Raw genomic sequence first — 15,364 nt, 5'->3', positions numbered from 1 at the left:
ACTAAGGCACAAAGGGTTGTTCATCGTGAATTGAGAAAGATGGGAAAAACTTTGTCACGATTCGTCAGTGTGTGGAATCAAATATCTTTGAGAAGATTATTGAGCAAGAAACAGTCAAGGAGACTTGGGATACTCTCAAGAAGTTAAAGAAAGTGAAGTTGCAATCTTTGAGGAAGCAATGTGAAAAATTGTAGATAAAAGATGATGAAACCATTGTTGAGTTCTTCTCAAAGATGATGGCTTTGACAAATAAGACGAAGTAATGTGGAGAAAATACCTCTGAATTGTAGAAGGTGGAGAAGATATTAAGGGCTCTTCTAGTCAAGTTTGATCATATTATGGTGGCAATTGAAGAATCTAAAGACTTGTCGGAGATGAAGCTTGAAGAATTAAAAGCATCTCTTGAGGCACATGAGATGAGGCTGGAGAAAAGAGATTTAGAAAAAGGTATCTAAACTGGCATTACAAGAAAAGTTCTTCAATAAGATGAAATAAAATTCCTCAAGCAATAACAATGTGAAAGCAAAACGGAAAAAGAAGTAGAATGATAATGGTGATGGTGGTAAGGCTTCAAAAAGCCAAGATGAAACTAGCAAGAATGATTCAAATCAAAATCAAAAGTCCAGAAAAAGGTTGCATGAAGGAAGTCCAATGATATTGCTTTCAAAAGCTTGGTCATTATGCTAGAGACTACTACTACAACAAGAACAATGATGAATACCAGGGTGTGGCTCTATTTTCTCATGATGGTAGCAGTGAATTTGATGATGTTATCTTGATGGATGCAACACATTTGGCTTCAGAGAAAGTAAATGTGTGGTACCTCGATACAAGTTGTAACAACGATATAATTGGTAACAAGAACTGGGTTGTCAAGGTGGATGAATTAGTTAGAAGATTACTTTGTTTTGGAGACAACAACATGGTGACATTGGAAGGAATGTCCAACATCGGGGTGGAAAATAAGGATGACCATGAAGCTATCATCAGTGATGTATCATTTGTTCCCTCAATGGCAAGTAACTTGATCACTTTGGGTCTATTACTTGACAAGAATTATACAACGAAGCTGTAACGAATGTAACTCAAAGTGTTTGATGAAACTTCAAGGCTAATTTTGAAGAAACCTATATCAACCAATAAGACATTAAAGGTCATGATCAATATGTTTTATCATTAATGTCTTGCATCAACCATATCTGAAGATAATGATTGGGTTTGGCATCAACGATTTGGCCATCTCAATTTTAAAAGTCTTAGCTTAATGCCTATGAAGAAGATGGTGTATGGACTTCCAAAGATTGAAGTGCCAAAGCATTTGTGTTAGGAACAACCTGCATCAGTTGAGCTTGCACAAACTCAAGGAGTGAGAAAATTAAGCAGAACTAGAGCTCCATCAGTCATGTTGAATGACTATGAGAGATTTCCTTATCACGCAATCAGGGAAAGTGGTGAGCTGATTGAAAACACACTGATGATTGAGACATAACCAATTAATCATGTGCAAGCTCTGTATGATGAAAATTGGAAAGTTGTAATGGCTAAGGAACTCAAGCCATTGAGAAAAACTAGACATGGGAGCTGGTTAAGAACTCTGGCAAGAAAGCAATTGATGTAAGGTGGGTTTACAAACAGAAGTTAAAACCAAATGGTAAAATTGATAAGTACAAATGAAGGCTTGAAACAATCAAACTGGTTGTGTCCATAGCACTTTACGAAGGTTGGAAGATGCACCAACCTAATGTGAAGTCTGCATTCCTCTATGGACCTTTAAAGGAAAGAGTTTATGTGAAGCAACCACTAGGGTTTGAAGAAGTTAATAGGAATGAGAAGCATGAAAAATATGAATTTGGAAAGGTATTATGGTTAATTTAGATTTCTTTATGATATATCTGATGGTATATCATAAATCCGGGTGGGTATATCAGTTTTAGTTAGACATACTTCTTTAAGAATATACCCGGTGGATATATAATATACCCAAACGAGTTTATCTGTTTAGCTTTAGACAATTTATTTTAAATTTGTTTTAGGTGGATATTGTGTCTATAATATAACCTCACATTGCAATTTTAAAAAACATAATATACACAATAATCAATAAACTCTCTTCCCTCATTCACTCTCTAATCTTCTCTCAATTTACCATCATTTTTCAAGTAACCTGTGATTTGGAACAACCTGTCATGTAACAATTAGTATTATATGTCAAACTATAAAAGTGAAATTAATATACAGTCAAACAATAAATATAATATATCAAAAATTAATTTCAATTTATTTATTCAAATATATACTATATGTTATAAACTAATTTCACTTTATTATTATATAGTAAAAATTAATTTCAAATTATTTATCCAAATATATACAATATATTTAAAGTTAATTTTAGTTTATTACAGTATATTAAAAATTAATTTTAGTTTATTATAATATATCAGAAATAACAATTATTATTTTATTGAACAAATAATTTATGATAACATAATATATACTATATATTATCTTATTATAATATGTCAAAAATTAATTTCAATATAAATTATGATACAAACAATTATGTAATATATAAAATTAAGTAGCAAAACATATAACGCTTAATAAGTTGGCATAGTGGTAAGTGCTCATGCATGGGACATTGAAGGAGTGGGTTCAACACCCATCTTCACACAAATTTTCACTTAGCAATTAGCATGTCTAGCCTAGTTTTACAACAAAAAAATACAGATTGATAAACCAAAAGTCCCCTAAATGATGTTGGGACCAAGACCTAGGTGGTCCATATTTTGCATTTTAATAGGTTATTAATGAGATATATTGTGGGGACCAAGACTTGGGTTGTCTTTTCTTTATATGGTCCATACCTTATTATAATATTAATTTATTACATGTTGTGTGCACCACATATTTTAATACATGCTTTTTCGTTTTCCCAATTATTTATCTTATAGACCAGCTCAGACAAAATCAGCTAAGCTGAGAATTAATCATAGGAGACTTTGTTTCATGTCCTCACCTCATCAAACTTTATGTAGGTTGTAAAATAGACGAAATGAATTGGAAATAAGATATGGATTTTATGTCTTGGATAGAAATTTTAAAAGTACTTGACAAATTGAGTTATTTCAACATCAAATACTTCTGATATGATCATCCAAAATTTTCATTTAAGCAAGGACTTAAACCTCTTAACATGATATAAATGTAGTAAAATTTGACTTAACAAGGGGGATGGATAAATATGTGTCAACTTATTATAGGTATGTCTGTTATGTATAGTGTGTTTAGTTGTTATTATAGTTTAACCAATGTGCATTGTTATGCCTATTATGTAGAGCTTGTTTTGTTGGTGTATGCTCTACTATGTAATGTGCAATGTTTTGTACTGTATGTTGTTTTGTAGTATTATATGTATGTTATGTTGTGCTGGTGTGTTATTATAGGTGTGTACGATATATAGTATATACAAATCTGGTTGCTTATATTGTGCAAGAAAAAAACTTTATGACAATTTATTCCTACATTTTTCTACTATCAATGATCCAAAAATTTAGCATGCATCTAATAGGGAACCAATTAATTCAACGGTCGTGAGAAGAGCTTAGGATAGACCTAAGAATAAAAAACAAATCTAATGATAAATCATCTTCTATCAATGTACTATCTAGGAATTTAACAGTGGTGAAATGTAAAACTTGTGGAATTTTTTAACATAATTTAAGCACGTGCAAATGGAAAACAATGATAGATCAATAATTTCCTAAAGGTAGTAATAAGATAAAGAAACAAAATAAAATATCAAATGAATAGTCACCTATTGTTCTAAGTTTTAACCTAATGATCACATGCACCGCAAACACAAGAATATCAAGTATCTTGACTTTATTTAAATTAATTTGGAAATATAGTTGACTATTTTATTAGTGAAGTGGCAAATTTAGTCAAATCTTTTTTTTAGTGCAATAAATGTAATATGTGATTTATGCTCAAAATCTCGAATAAATTATTTGATACATAAATTTAATAATAAATTATAATAAACACTATATTAGTAGTATCATTAAATAATGTGATATTCAAATCATATCAAGTAAGGGTCATGTTAACGAGTGCTCTAAGGGAGCTTTTTAAGGATTCCAAATGAAGAAAAAATTCTTTAAATAAACAATTATTTCCATTTCTAATGCATTGATTACAAGTATTTACAAGAAAACATACCTTTTTATTTTTTAGAAAATCAATTATTTCCATTTCTTGTCCATTAAATACAAGTATTTCAAAACAAAAACATACCTTATTAAACTCTTAAAGAACGCCTCAAAAGCACTCGTTAGCATTTTCCGAAAAGTAATATCATCATATAAAACTTTTCTAGTTACAACACAATTCATTTTTAAATTGTTTTCTGAAATCATAATAAATATGATTAAATGGGTGGGTGAAGTAGCTCAATTGTTATTTGCTAGTTGAGTTAAATGAGTGTAAACTGATGGTCTAGGGTTCAATCTCTAGTGAAAATATTTATTTATGTGTACGTATTAATATAAACAAGTTGTTATATTTATAAATCAGCAACATTTAAAAAAAAAATATATGGTTAAATAAAAATCAATCTCATAGTTGACTTTCCTAATAATAATAATAGTTGATGTGGTTTCAGAGGTCGAAGGTGAATTGGATGGCAGATGGGACAGGAATACTAGATTCTACCATGTCACAACAATGATCAAAATAAGTGAAGTTAATCAATTTGTTCAAAACTAGTGATGCAGAATGGACTGAAGATCCTGATGTCATTAAGAAGTTATTCAAAGACTGGTATCAAGACTTGTATATTTATGTTGTCAATGTGGATGAGTGGCATTATACCAAAATCAAATATCATGATCTGGAGAGAAAGATGGTAGAGCAATTAAATGATAATTTCAAAATTGAAGAGATCAAGCAAGTGGTTTTCGAGATGGAACTTTGTAAGTCTCCATGCCTAGATGGATTTCCAACTCGTTTATACCAAAATCTTGGAACATTATTTGCCCAAAGTTGTGCACCTATGTCCATGCCATGTGGAAAAACCCAGCTAGTATTGTAAAGGTAAACTTGATCGATCTATGTCTAATTCCTAAAGTGCTTAACCCATAATTAGTGACTTATTTCAGGTCTATATCCTTGTGTAACATTATATATAAAGTGTTGGGTAAAAGTATTATTAATAGGCTTAAGTAGGTTATTGATAAGGTAGTATCCGCTCACCAAATTGGATTAATTGTTGGTAGAAGTTGACCGGTCACCAATTCTACTAGTTTTTGTCATCTATTTGGCATGAATTTGCAAAAATCGATAATACTTTGTCTTGTCTTTTTATTGTTTTCAAGTTATTATTGTTTTTCCTATTTCCATTCGCATATTATTGTTTTTAGTAGTTTATCTCTTTTTGTCACATTTTATGTGTTTCCGGGGTAGTTATATATGTTTTTAGGTCTAACCAAAAACTTGAAGGATTTATTCGAGAAAAATCGAAGTTCGGAGTTTCCTAGAAGTGAATTTTGAGCATCACAGAGGCCTGACACAGGTGTTAGTGTCTCCTGAGCTTTGTAGGCTTGGCGGAGGGCTGACAGGGGTGCCCGTGTCTGCATGCCTGAGACTGAAAAATTTAATTGCCATATCCATTGGGCCAACACGACCAACAGTGTTACCCGACACGACCCGTGTTGGCCAGTGTGCTGTTTTGTGCTGATTTTCTTGAAGAGTTTGTTTTGTGATCTCAGAGGGCATTTTTGGTATTTGTTACAACTGTTAAGTGATCTATGACTGAGGAGACAAAACACACTTTTGATCGTACAAAAGAAGTTCACAAGAGAGAATAGGATTTTCAAGGGTTTAGGAGAACGGAGATTTTCAGGAGCAATCGCAATTGAAGATCAAAGCTATCCACTTTCCTTGTCATGTCTAACATTCTTATTGTAATTTTTTTAATATTATAAGCGGCTAAACCCTCCAATGCTACGAGTGTCCCTGAATTGCTATTGTTATGAACCTAATTTCCTTTATTTTATGAATTCAGTGTTTGTGTGAATCTATTTTACTGTGAAAAGCTCTTAACGCTTTTTCTATCGTACAAATAGATTTTGATTTACGGTTAAGTTTTAGGTCAGACAAACCACCTTATCGCTTTTTGTACGATACTACGATAGAAATTGCTTAGGAATGAGGATTCGCCATAGTAGCCGTAACAATCTTGTTAAAATTACATATTGCTTGATATCATCTTGAATAGCTAAAGAATTAGGATACAAGAAGAATATCAAAGATTTTCTGCTGAGAAATTAGGGAAAATTACTCTTGAGATTCAATAATAGTTCACTCTAACTAACATTTCGTAAATAAAGATTAAAGGTTGATGCAAGGCAATTCATACACCTTGCCTTAACATGCTTTCTCATATCGCTTAAAAGACATTTTTTACTCTTTTGCTTTACTTTCTCATTGTTCCTTACTATTTACAAACAAACACCAAACCCCATTGTTATTTTGTTTAATTGAATCATTATAAGAATTTATATTTCCTACGTAGTCCTCGAGATCGATATTGGGATAAACCCCTATTATTACTGGGATAAACTTATATTTTATTAATAATTCTAGAACCGAATCGTTAAGCAATTAACCAATCTCAAATTAATCCTGAAACGAACCATTGTTACTTTAGTTTCTAAATTAAATTTATTTTTTTCAAAAATAAAAAAAAAGTCATTTTTTTTAAAAAACAAAATATTCTTTTTTTTTAAATTAAAAAAAAGTCAATTTTTAACGAAAATAAAGAAGTCGATTTTTGACAGAAATAAAATTCAGTATTTTTCGAAAAATTACAAAAGTCAATTATTTTTGAAAAATAAAACGATTTTACCAAAAAAAAAAAGGATTTTTCGAAAGTAAAAAAAATTCGATTTTTTACGAAAATAAAGAAGTATGTTTTCTGAAAATAAAAACGTCAATTTTTGCCGGAAAAAAAGTTGAGTATTTTTCAAAAATAAAAAGAATCGGTTTTCCCAAAAAAATAAAATCAAGTTTTTGCAAAACAAAATGTCAATTTTTGACAAAAATAAAAAGTCGATTTTATTGAAAAAAATTGATTTTTCACAATATAAGAAAAGTCAATTGTTTTCAAAAATAAAAAAAATCATTTTTTTCAAAAATAAAAAAATCAATTTTATGAATATTGAAAAAAATGCTTGGTTCCCAAAAAAAAAATTTCAAATGGATTTTTTATTGAAAACAATTATGCAAAACAATATATTAAAAAAGTTTATAAAGAAATGCTAAAAATAGATTTAAATAAATTTTTATTTAAAAAATTCAAAACAAAGTATAACGGTTCGGTGCTTTAATAAATGATTCAGTTTTGAAAAAAATTGTCTTTTAATGATTTGGTACGGTTCAGAATTTCGAACTATTATACCAATTTAAAACTTTTGATTCAGTTCGATTCTTAAAAAATTAAAACGGTTCGATTCAGTTCGTATGATTTTATATAAAGGATTCATTTCGATTTAGTTTTCTAACAGAACTGTATCATGGACATCCTTAATTTCATTATGCCACCGAACTTGGTTAGAGAAATTAAAGAGTGGAGGTTCAATAATTTAGGAGAAGTACTTAGTTGTTGTTGAGGAAAACATCAGTGGAAATCAAAGAGACATAGCACATTAGAGGCAACCTCCCAAAGATAATTAGCACATTAGATGGCAACCTCCCAAAGATAATTAGATGACTCTTAATATTGATGGTGTCGTTTGTCAAAATTTCAATGCAGGATGTGAAGGTATAATTAAAAACAATCGATGCAGGTGGATAAGTGGTTTCTCAAAATCGCTTGGACGATGCAATATTATGAATGCAGAGTTATAGGGAGTGCTAAAAAGTCTCAAATTACTGCACAAAAGAAGGATAACGAGAGTGAATATACAAATTGATTCGAAAGAAGTGAATATGGCCATCACCTAGGATAGCTATCACATGAGTGCATGTATGAGCTTGCTAAAACAAATTCATAAGGAGCTGAACAAGCTAGTGGAGTTTCGTATAATACATGTTTTTTTGGAGGCGAACAAATGTGTTGATTGTTTGACGAAGTTAGGGACGAGTCATATTAATGGTATAATTGTTTTAGAGGATTGTCCATGGGAGGTGTATAAGACTTATGTAGATGTAGATGAGGTTAAGGGTAAGGAGATTTGTTTGTGTATAACTCTTTAGACTTGGACCCTTTTTAATCACAAAAAAAAAAAAAACTCTTTTATCAATTTAAACAAAATATTATTATTTTTCAAAAAATGTTATATTTCTCTATATTTTTTTAAAAAAAATTATTTTTTGAATCCACTGTTTTCCTCTCCTCTAAACTTCCAAACAAAACCTAAGAGTCTATAATAAAAACTAAAATACAAATCGTTATGCATTATATTCTTTTCACAATCAGTCACAACATTATAATGGTATAGCCCATGCTCAATCTTAATCAAAAAAATCTTTTTGATTTTAATTTTAATAATAAAAAAAGTAAAAAAAAATAGAATATATATATATATATATATATATATATATATATATATATATATATATATATATATATATATATATATATATATATATATATATATATATATATATATATATATATATATATATATATATATATATATATATATATATATATTGATGAGATTTGTTGACCATAGCAAATCTATGTCCCTTCATGATGACCTTAATGTAGGAGTGGGAATTGTTTTGGAAGTGATAATGGCCATTCCTTAAATATCGTATATTGTCGATGGATACCAAACCTTCCAATTCCATCAAATTATTCCACCTAATTCACTTTGGATCGCACCTTTAACTTAGTCTCTATTGGTAACGTACTATATCATCTTGAATAATGTGCTAAATTTTGACAATGAAAGATTCTGAAAGTTCAGATTCACGACCAAGAAAGAGGATACAAATAAAATATAGATCAACAAACTAAATATTCTTCTTATCTCTTAGGTGTAGTTGAAGGTTCCTCCAAAATCAAATATTCATATGTGGACAGTGGTTAATAATAGTTGTTGTGCCCACTATGTCCAACTTGATAAAAAAAGCTAACAGAAGATAAGGTTTATCTCTATTTAGTATATGTTGTAATAATATACAAGAGTCAAGAATGATGGATATATTTTCTGATAGGGTTAATTTAGTGAGATAGGGATATTATAGGGTTTTTTTTAGGTTTAGGTCTCTATTAGACCAAACAATAGCATCATCACAAATATCTATGGTTTTTCTATTAATAAATAAAATAAAACAGCTGGTATGATTGATTATATTTATATAGCTAGCTATTGTCCGGTTTGTATCTTATTAGTAAGTTTTGCAAACAAAATATTTCAATCTATATCTACTTATCCTCGTTAAAGAAACACTATAAATCAATTATTATTTTGTATTAAAATATTAAACTTTAGTATTATTTATTTTAAAATAGTAATGATAAAGTTTGATATCACCATAGAAAGTAATATTTTTAGTGGTTTAAAAACAACATATGTTTAAGATTTTTTCCTAGTGACGAGTTAGGAGAACACATGTTAGAGTAGAGTATCGTATTTTTTTAGATATTACTTTTTTAATTTTTTAATTTTTATTGTTGAAAATTTATCATGTTTGTTACAAAATGTGTTTGATTACGTTTGGGGAACACATGATTTTAGAGTTATCAAGTTTTAAATATCAATGCGATTTTGTTAGCATTATCTTATTTAACATATCTCAGTTGGCTGATGTGTTTATAAAGAAATATGCGCTTGTGAATTTCTTGACTATCACATAAGATGAAAGATTGACAGTTAAACTAACGTATGTCCTAATGTAAAGGTATTGTTGCGAAACAAACAATTTTCAAAGGTGCGAAACAGACAATTTTCAAAGGTGCTTTAAATAAAATAGTAAAAAAATAGAAATCATATTCTAACCATTAAAAACTTTCATACAATTTTTCTTTGCCATTTTTAATTTTCTTACACTAGAGATTGTTAGTCTTTTACATAAAATCCAGACTATATGATTTTAAAAAAAATTAATTTTGTCCTAAAAAATATAACAAAAAATGATAGCGATGCAGTTTATTATTCATTTAATTTTTATTATAGGTACAATTTAACTAATAGTATAGAAAATAAAAGATAAAAAATAAAGAAAGCAACGAGGTCTAGAAGCAGGGGTGGCAAAACGGGCCCGATCCGCGGGGAAAGCCCGCTTTACCCCCACTTTTTTGCGGGGCGGGGGAGGTTTTAGGCCCGCTCCCTTTAGTGTGCCCGCCCCGCTCCGCCCCGTTTTTTTGCGGGCTTATGCGGGCATGAGCTTTTTCATACAATTTTACTATTTTTAGGCCTAAAAGGTTCAATGCCCGCGGGCTTTCCCCGCCCCGCCCTCACTTTTTTGCGGGGCGGGGCAAAGTTTTAGACGCACACTCTCTCATATGCCCGCCCCGCCCCTTTTTTTCGCGGGTTTTTGCAGGGTGGGCCTAAACGGGGCGGGCATGCCCGTTTGCCACCCTTATCTAGAAATGATGAAGCAGTGTTGGATTAAATACGCGATGACCCGAAAGTGACTCATAAAACTTGATTCGTCGTTTCTTACTTTCTCTTTCTCCCTCTTGAACAGAATCTCCACATTCTCCATTTTACCCTCCACATTCACATTTAACCCACTTCATTACACTACCTATTTATTATTATTCATTTTATTATTCTCTCATCAAAATTATCTCAACTCACTCTCCTCATTCCCATTCCCAATCTTTTCTCTTATATAAATCCCATAACACCTTCTACTCACTATTTCTCTCCCACAATCTTCCTCTGTTATAACTCCTCAACAAACAATCTCAATCCAACGGCCAATACTCATCATCCAACAAGATCTAATCCAATCCAATGGCCTCTGTTTCTTCAGAACTGAGTTTAGATTTAACACCCACTTTCGTTCCCAAAACCATCGCTAGTTTCCTCTACAATCTATCCTCAATTCAAACTTCCTCTCATAAACTCTCTAAACTCCACGATTTTCTCTCCAAATTGGAACAAGAACTCCATAAGATCCACGCCTTCAAACGCGAACTACCTCTTTCTATGCTCCTCTTAAACGACGGTAATTCATTTTATTCGTTACGTTTCAGTCATTTCTCAATATCAATGTAATCGTAATCGTTCTTCGTGTTGATTTCGATTTATTGATTTTTTTTTTTTGTGCGGCAGCAATTTTAATTTTGAAGGATGAATTGGAGAAATGCAGACGTGAGAATTGTGTGCCGGTTTTGGAAGAGTTTATTCCGTTGAAGAAAGAGATTGATGATAGTGAGGAAAATCATGATATTGATAGAGATAAGAATAATGAATGCAGAGATAAGAAGAATTGGATGAGTTCTGTTCAGCTATGGAACACCACCACAACCACCACCACTACTGATGATAATAATAATAATAATAATGCTTCTGAATCTGATCATAAAGTTCTTAACAATCGAAATAAATTAGAAACCAAGGTACTATACATGATATGATAAAACAATCAAAATAGAACATTATTTATTTCTTTATTACCGGAAAGGAAATGTTTATTTAAGTTTTTTTTTTCTTTTCAATTTGGTGATGACAGAAAAGAGAAGAGGAAGAAAAATCTGTGACGGTAGCTGAAGATCGTTTTCGATCGTGTAGTAGTAATAGAAATGGAGGGAGTGCTTTTATGCCATTTTCGAGTTATTCTTCTGTTCCTGTTCCTGTGACTACGGTTAAATTGGCAGCACCTAAAGATGAGAAAGATGAAACTGGTTTGAATAATAGGCTGTCTTTTCTGACGCCGGGAGTGAAAGGTTTGAGGGAAGGATTTGATTCGAGGGGGTCGAGAAGTAGTTCTAGCAGGGCTGTTTCTGTTTCGTCTTCTCCTCCTACAGTGCAGCCGAGTTTGAGGGGTGCGCCAGTTCAGCCGCAGCAGATTGCTAGGAAACAGAGGAGATGCTGGTCGCCGGAGTTGCATAGGAGATTTGTTAATGCATTGCAGAAGCTTGGAGGTTCTCAAGGTTTGAATTTGAAACTATTATAATTAGTGAATTTTATGTTTTTTGTGATGTAGCATATATTTCACTTTCTTAAATTAGAAATGTGCATTTAGTTTATTTTTAATTCTTCTGTTGCTAGGTTTCATAGTGCTCAATTTTGACTAATTTGGTACAGTAGATCAGTAAATAGAAGGATATGCCAGAAGAAGTGCTGGATAGTTACTCTTAGAATTTTAGGGATTCGACGTCTGAAATTTGAAATTGAATGTTGTTTTCTTTAGTTTATTGGTAAAGTTATGATTATGTCATAGAGATTCGACCAAGTTTTATGCTGGAAATCGGCTATGCATAGCAAAGCTAACATATGCATAATATAGGCAGGGTTCATTGGTAAAGTTATGAATTGCTAAAATTTAGATCAGCAAGAAGACAAATAGGAGTGTTATATATAGACATGTCAATCTATAGGCTTATCCCCGGAACAATTTTTAATCAGACTTTATTTATATCACAATCAAACTCAAGATTACCAGGCCTTATTCACCTAGGAATCAAAGAGTTAAGACCAAATGATTTGGCTTTGCAATTTTGCATTCATATATTTGGTAAGGTGTAATAATATTACATCTTGTTTGGTTCATTAGTCTAATTGTCTCTTTTAATTCTGCAGCAACTCCAAAGCAAATCAGAGAACTCATGCAAGTTGATGGCCTGACAAATGATGAAGTGAAGAGCCATTTGCAAGTGAGTTCTTGGTATTCTTTTTTCTCTCTTAACCACATGCTTTAAGCTTAGTTACTAGGTGTTTGATGATTATGGTATAGTTAATATGATATCAATCATATAATGTCGCTATTGAAGATGTAAGCAAGGTATACTAGACGGTGTTTGGTTGTGAGGCCTTTAGGATTGAGTTCTGCGCTTATTATGAAGTTAGGATTGTTGATTTGATATATAGTTTGCTATTATTATTGCAGAAATACCGGCTTCATACACGGAGAGTTCCAGCTGCAAACGGCAACGAGTCTGTTGTAGTTCTTGGAGGTTTATGGATGTCCCAAGAACCATACAATGGATCTTCGAAAGGTAGCAGTTCGGCCTCTGGTTCTCCACAAAGTCCTCTTCATTTAGCTACAGGATCCCGGGGAGGGACATCCCGAACCGAAGGTGATAGCATGGAAGACGACGAGGAAGATGCAAAATCAGAGAGTTATAGCTGGAAAAGTCATATTCACAGACATGGACAAGTTGGTGTATAGGATTATACTCTCCACCATGAAATTTTGCAGATAAAAGTATACATGGGAGGAGTTTTACAACTACATTGAGAATAATAATACATGAATACATAGATGAGAGAGGCTATTGGAATTTTATACTAGAGTTTTGATTTGAGAGTTGAGACTATGAATTATTGTTTTATTAATTCTACATTCCACGATGATAAGTAGCAGGTTATTTTTATCTATAATAATTCTTTCATTTGTTTTTGTCACAAGTGAATGTTATGTTTTCCTGGGTTATTTAGTCCCTTTTATATGATCATGTCGTGTTTTTTTCTCAAACACTGAACATGAAACATTTCTGTTATTTCATTTGCTGCTCTGTCTCTCATTGTTCAAATAAAAAAAAGTAATAAGGGAAAATTCTATCACTCTCTGCAGTTGTAATTTCACTTCCAATTCGCAATAAAGTCGAACCAGAACTACTTCCCCAGACAGAGTCCCATTTAAAAGTAGAGCACAAAAATCATATAAATTGATCCAACACATAAATTGTTAGCATTTAATGGAATATGAACCTCAGATTCTGAGAGAGAAACTGTTAGCACATAAATAGTGCACTAACAAGTAATACTATGGTAAAAAAAGTCAATATTAAATTGCAAATTTCTAATAAAAATATCATATCATATACATAATTGCCTCCACTATTTTAATTAGTCAAAGGTTTGAATTTAACATCATTCTGTCCTTTCACGTAACCCTAAAGAGTGAAAAAAACAACCATTTATTTACAATGGATCAAGATTCAAGCGTGACAAAAAAGTCACTTTCCCCAAACAAAATTATAGAAAAGAATCTTGCAAACAAAATAATGAAGGAGCCCACAGTGATATATTATCATTCATCTATAATTATGAGGGTCTGTTTGGTGTAATAAGCTAGTGAAAATGATAGAATCTCTTTAATTCTATATACACCTTCTAAAATCAGGTTCAATTCAGCTTATCTCAACCAACTACCACAAATTAAATATTTGGTCCAAATTCAAAAAAAAATCTTGACAAAATATTCTGTATTACATGTGTTGGTAAACATGGAGAAAAGAAAATTACATGGTAGGTTAGTGTTTAAATATTAAAAAAATAAGGCACATTTATGTAAGTATATCTACCATGTAATGTCCCACCTAGAAACTATGCTTAAAAAAGATTCTTTCAAAGATGAGCCAACTGGTTAGTAGTTTTCCATCATGGCATGAATTTGTATGGAACAAGAAAATGCCACCAATTATTATTCTACGCGTCAAGATGCGTTTGGCGAAAAAGCCAACCACCACCCACCAAGGCAACAAAAATTATTATTGTTGTTGATGTTTTGGCCTAATTGGTATTTTGTTTGGTTTCCAAAATCTAAGTAAAATTTGTGTGTTGTGTTGTTCATGTTTGTGTGTGTAATTTGGTGAGAATCTTGTCAATATGATTGATGAACACGGGTTTTGTTTGTTTCTTTGGTATAATTTAATTTTTTATTGATTGATGGAGTGTATCTGGGCTAGGTTGAACCAAGTTTGTTCTAATTAGTTATTTAAACCACTTAATTTTTAGAGGGTTACTTTCCACCCTAAGTGATGGAGAATTATTTTATGAAAATTCGAAAAATGATCATATGAATTCGAAAGTGTATTTTGAACGCATTCATTTCATATCAAATACATGTGTAAATGAGTCACACTCTCTTTTTATTAGAAATTAATTCAGAGATACATTTTCGTATTTATCCTATATGCACCACATTTATTTCTATCTGAGACACCCTCATTTTGACAATTTTATCTGGAGATACATATGTGTATCCAATTACAGATATACACTTCCTATTCACCTTTGGCAGTAAATTTTGATATATTTTTAGAAGTACACTAATGTAATAGACTATATATTATAACTATACTATCATAACAATATTTTTATAAATTAAACCATACACTTATCTAATAAGATGAAAATGTCATATAAATGAATCAATTATGAATCCATAATACAGC

The 15,364-nt window shown here is 31.3% G+C and overlaps 2 protein-coding genes across 2 annotated transcripts; both read left to right on the top strand.

Moving 5' to 3' along the window:
* The first annotated feature begins 338 nt into the window (after window positions 1-338).
* Window positions 339-1,075, top strand: LOC131605512 (uncharacterized). The gene is made up of 2 exons (XM_058877858.1): window positions 339-447; window positions 690-1,075. Exons 1-2 carry the CDS (start codon window positions 339-341, stop codon window positions 1,073-1,075), a joined length of 495 nt encoding a protein of 164 aa, XP_058733841.1.
* Window positions 1,076-10,781: 9,706 nt separating this feature from the next.
* On the top strand, window positions 10,782-13,639 carry LOC131602619 (transcription factor HHO6-like). Its single transcript, XM_058874777.1, has 5 exons — window positions 10,782-11,187; window positions 11,295-11,581; window positions 11,695-12,115; window positions 12,765-12,838; window positions 13,072-13,639. Exons 1-5 carry the CDS (start codon window positions 10,974-10,976, stop codon window positions 13,351-13,353), a joined length of 1,278 nt encoding a protein of 425 aa, XP_058730760.1. The 5' UTR covers window positions 10,782-10,973; the 3' UTR covers window positions 13,354-13,639.
* The last annotated feature ends 1,725 nt before the right edge of the window (window positions 13,640-15,364 follow it).

This window comes from Vicia villosa, linkage group LG5 (genome assembly GCF_029867415.1).
Source record: "Vicia villosa cultivar HV-30 ecotype Madison, WI linkage group LG5, Vvil1.0, whole genome shotgun sequence".
NCBI lineage: Eukaryota > Viridiplantae > Streptophyta > Magnoliopsida > Fabales > Fabaceae > Vicia > Vicia villosa.
This window is presented reverse-complemented; position numbering and strand designations above follow the sequence as displayed.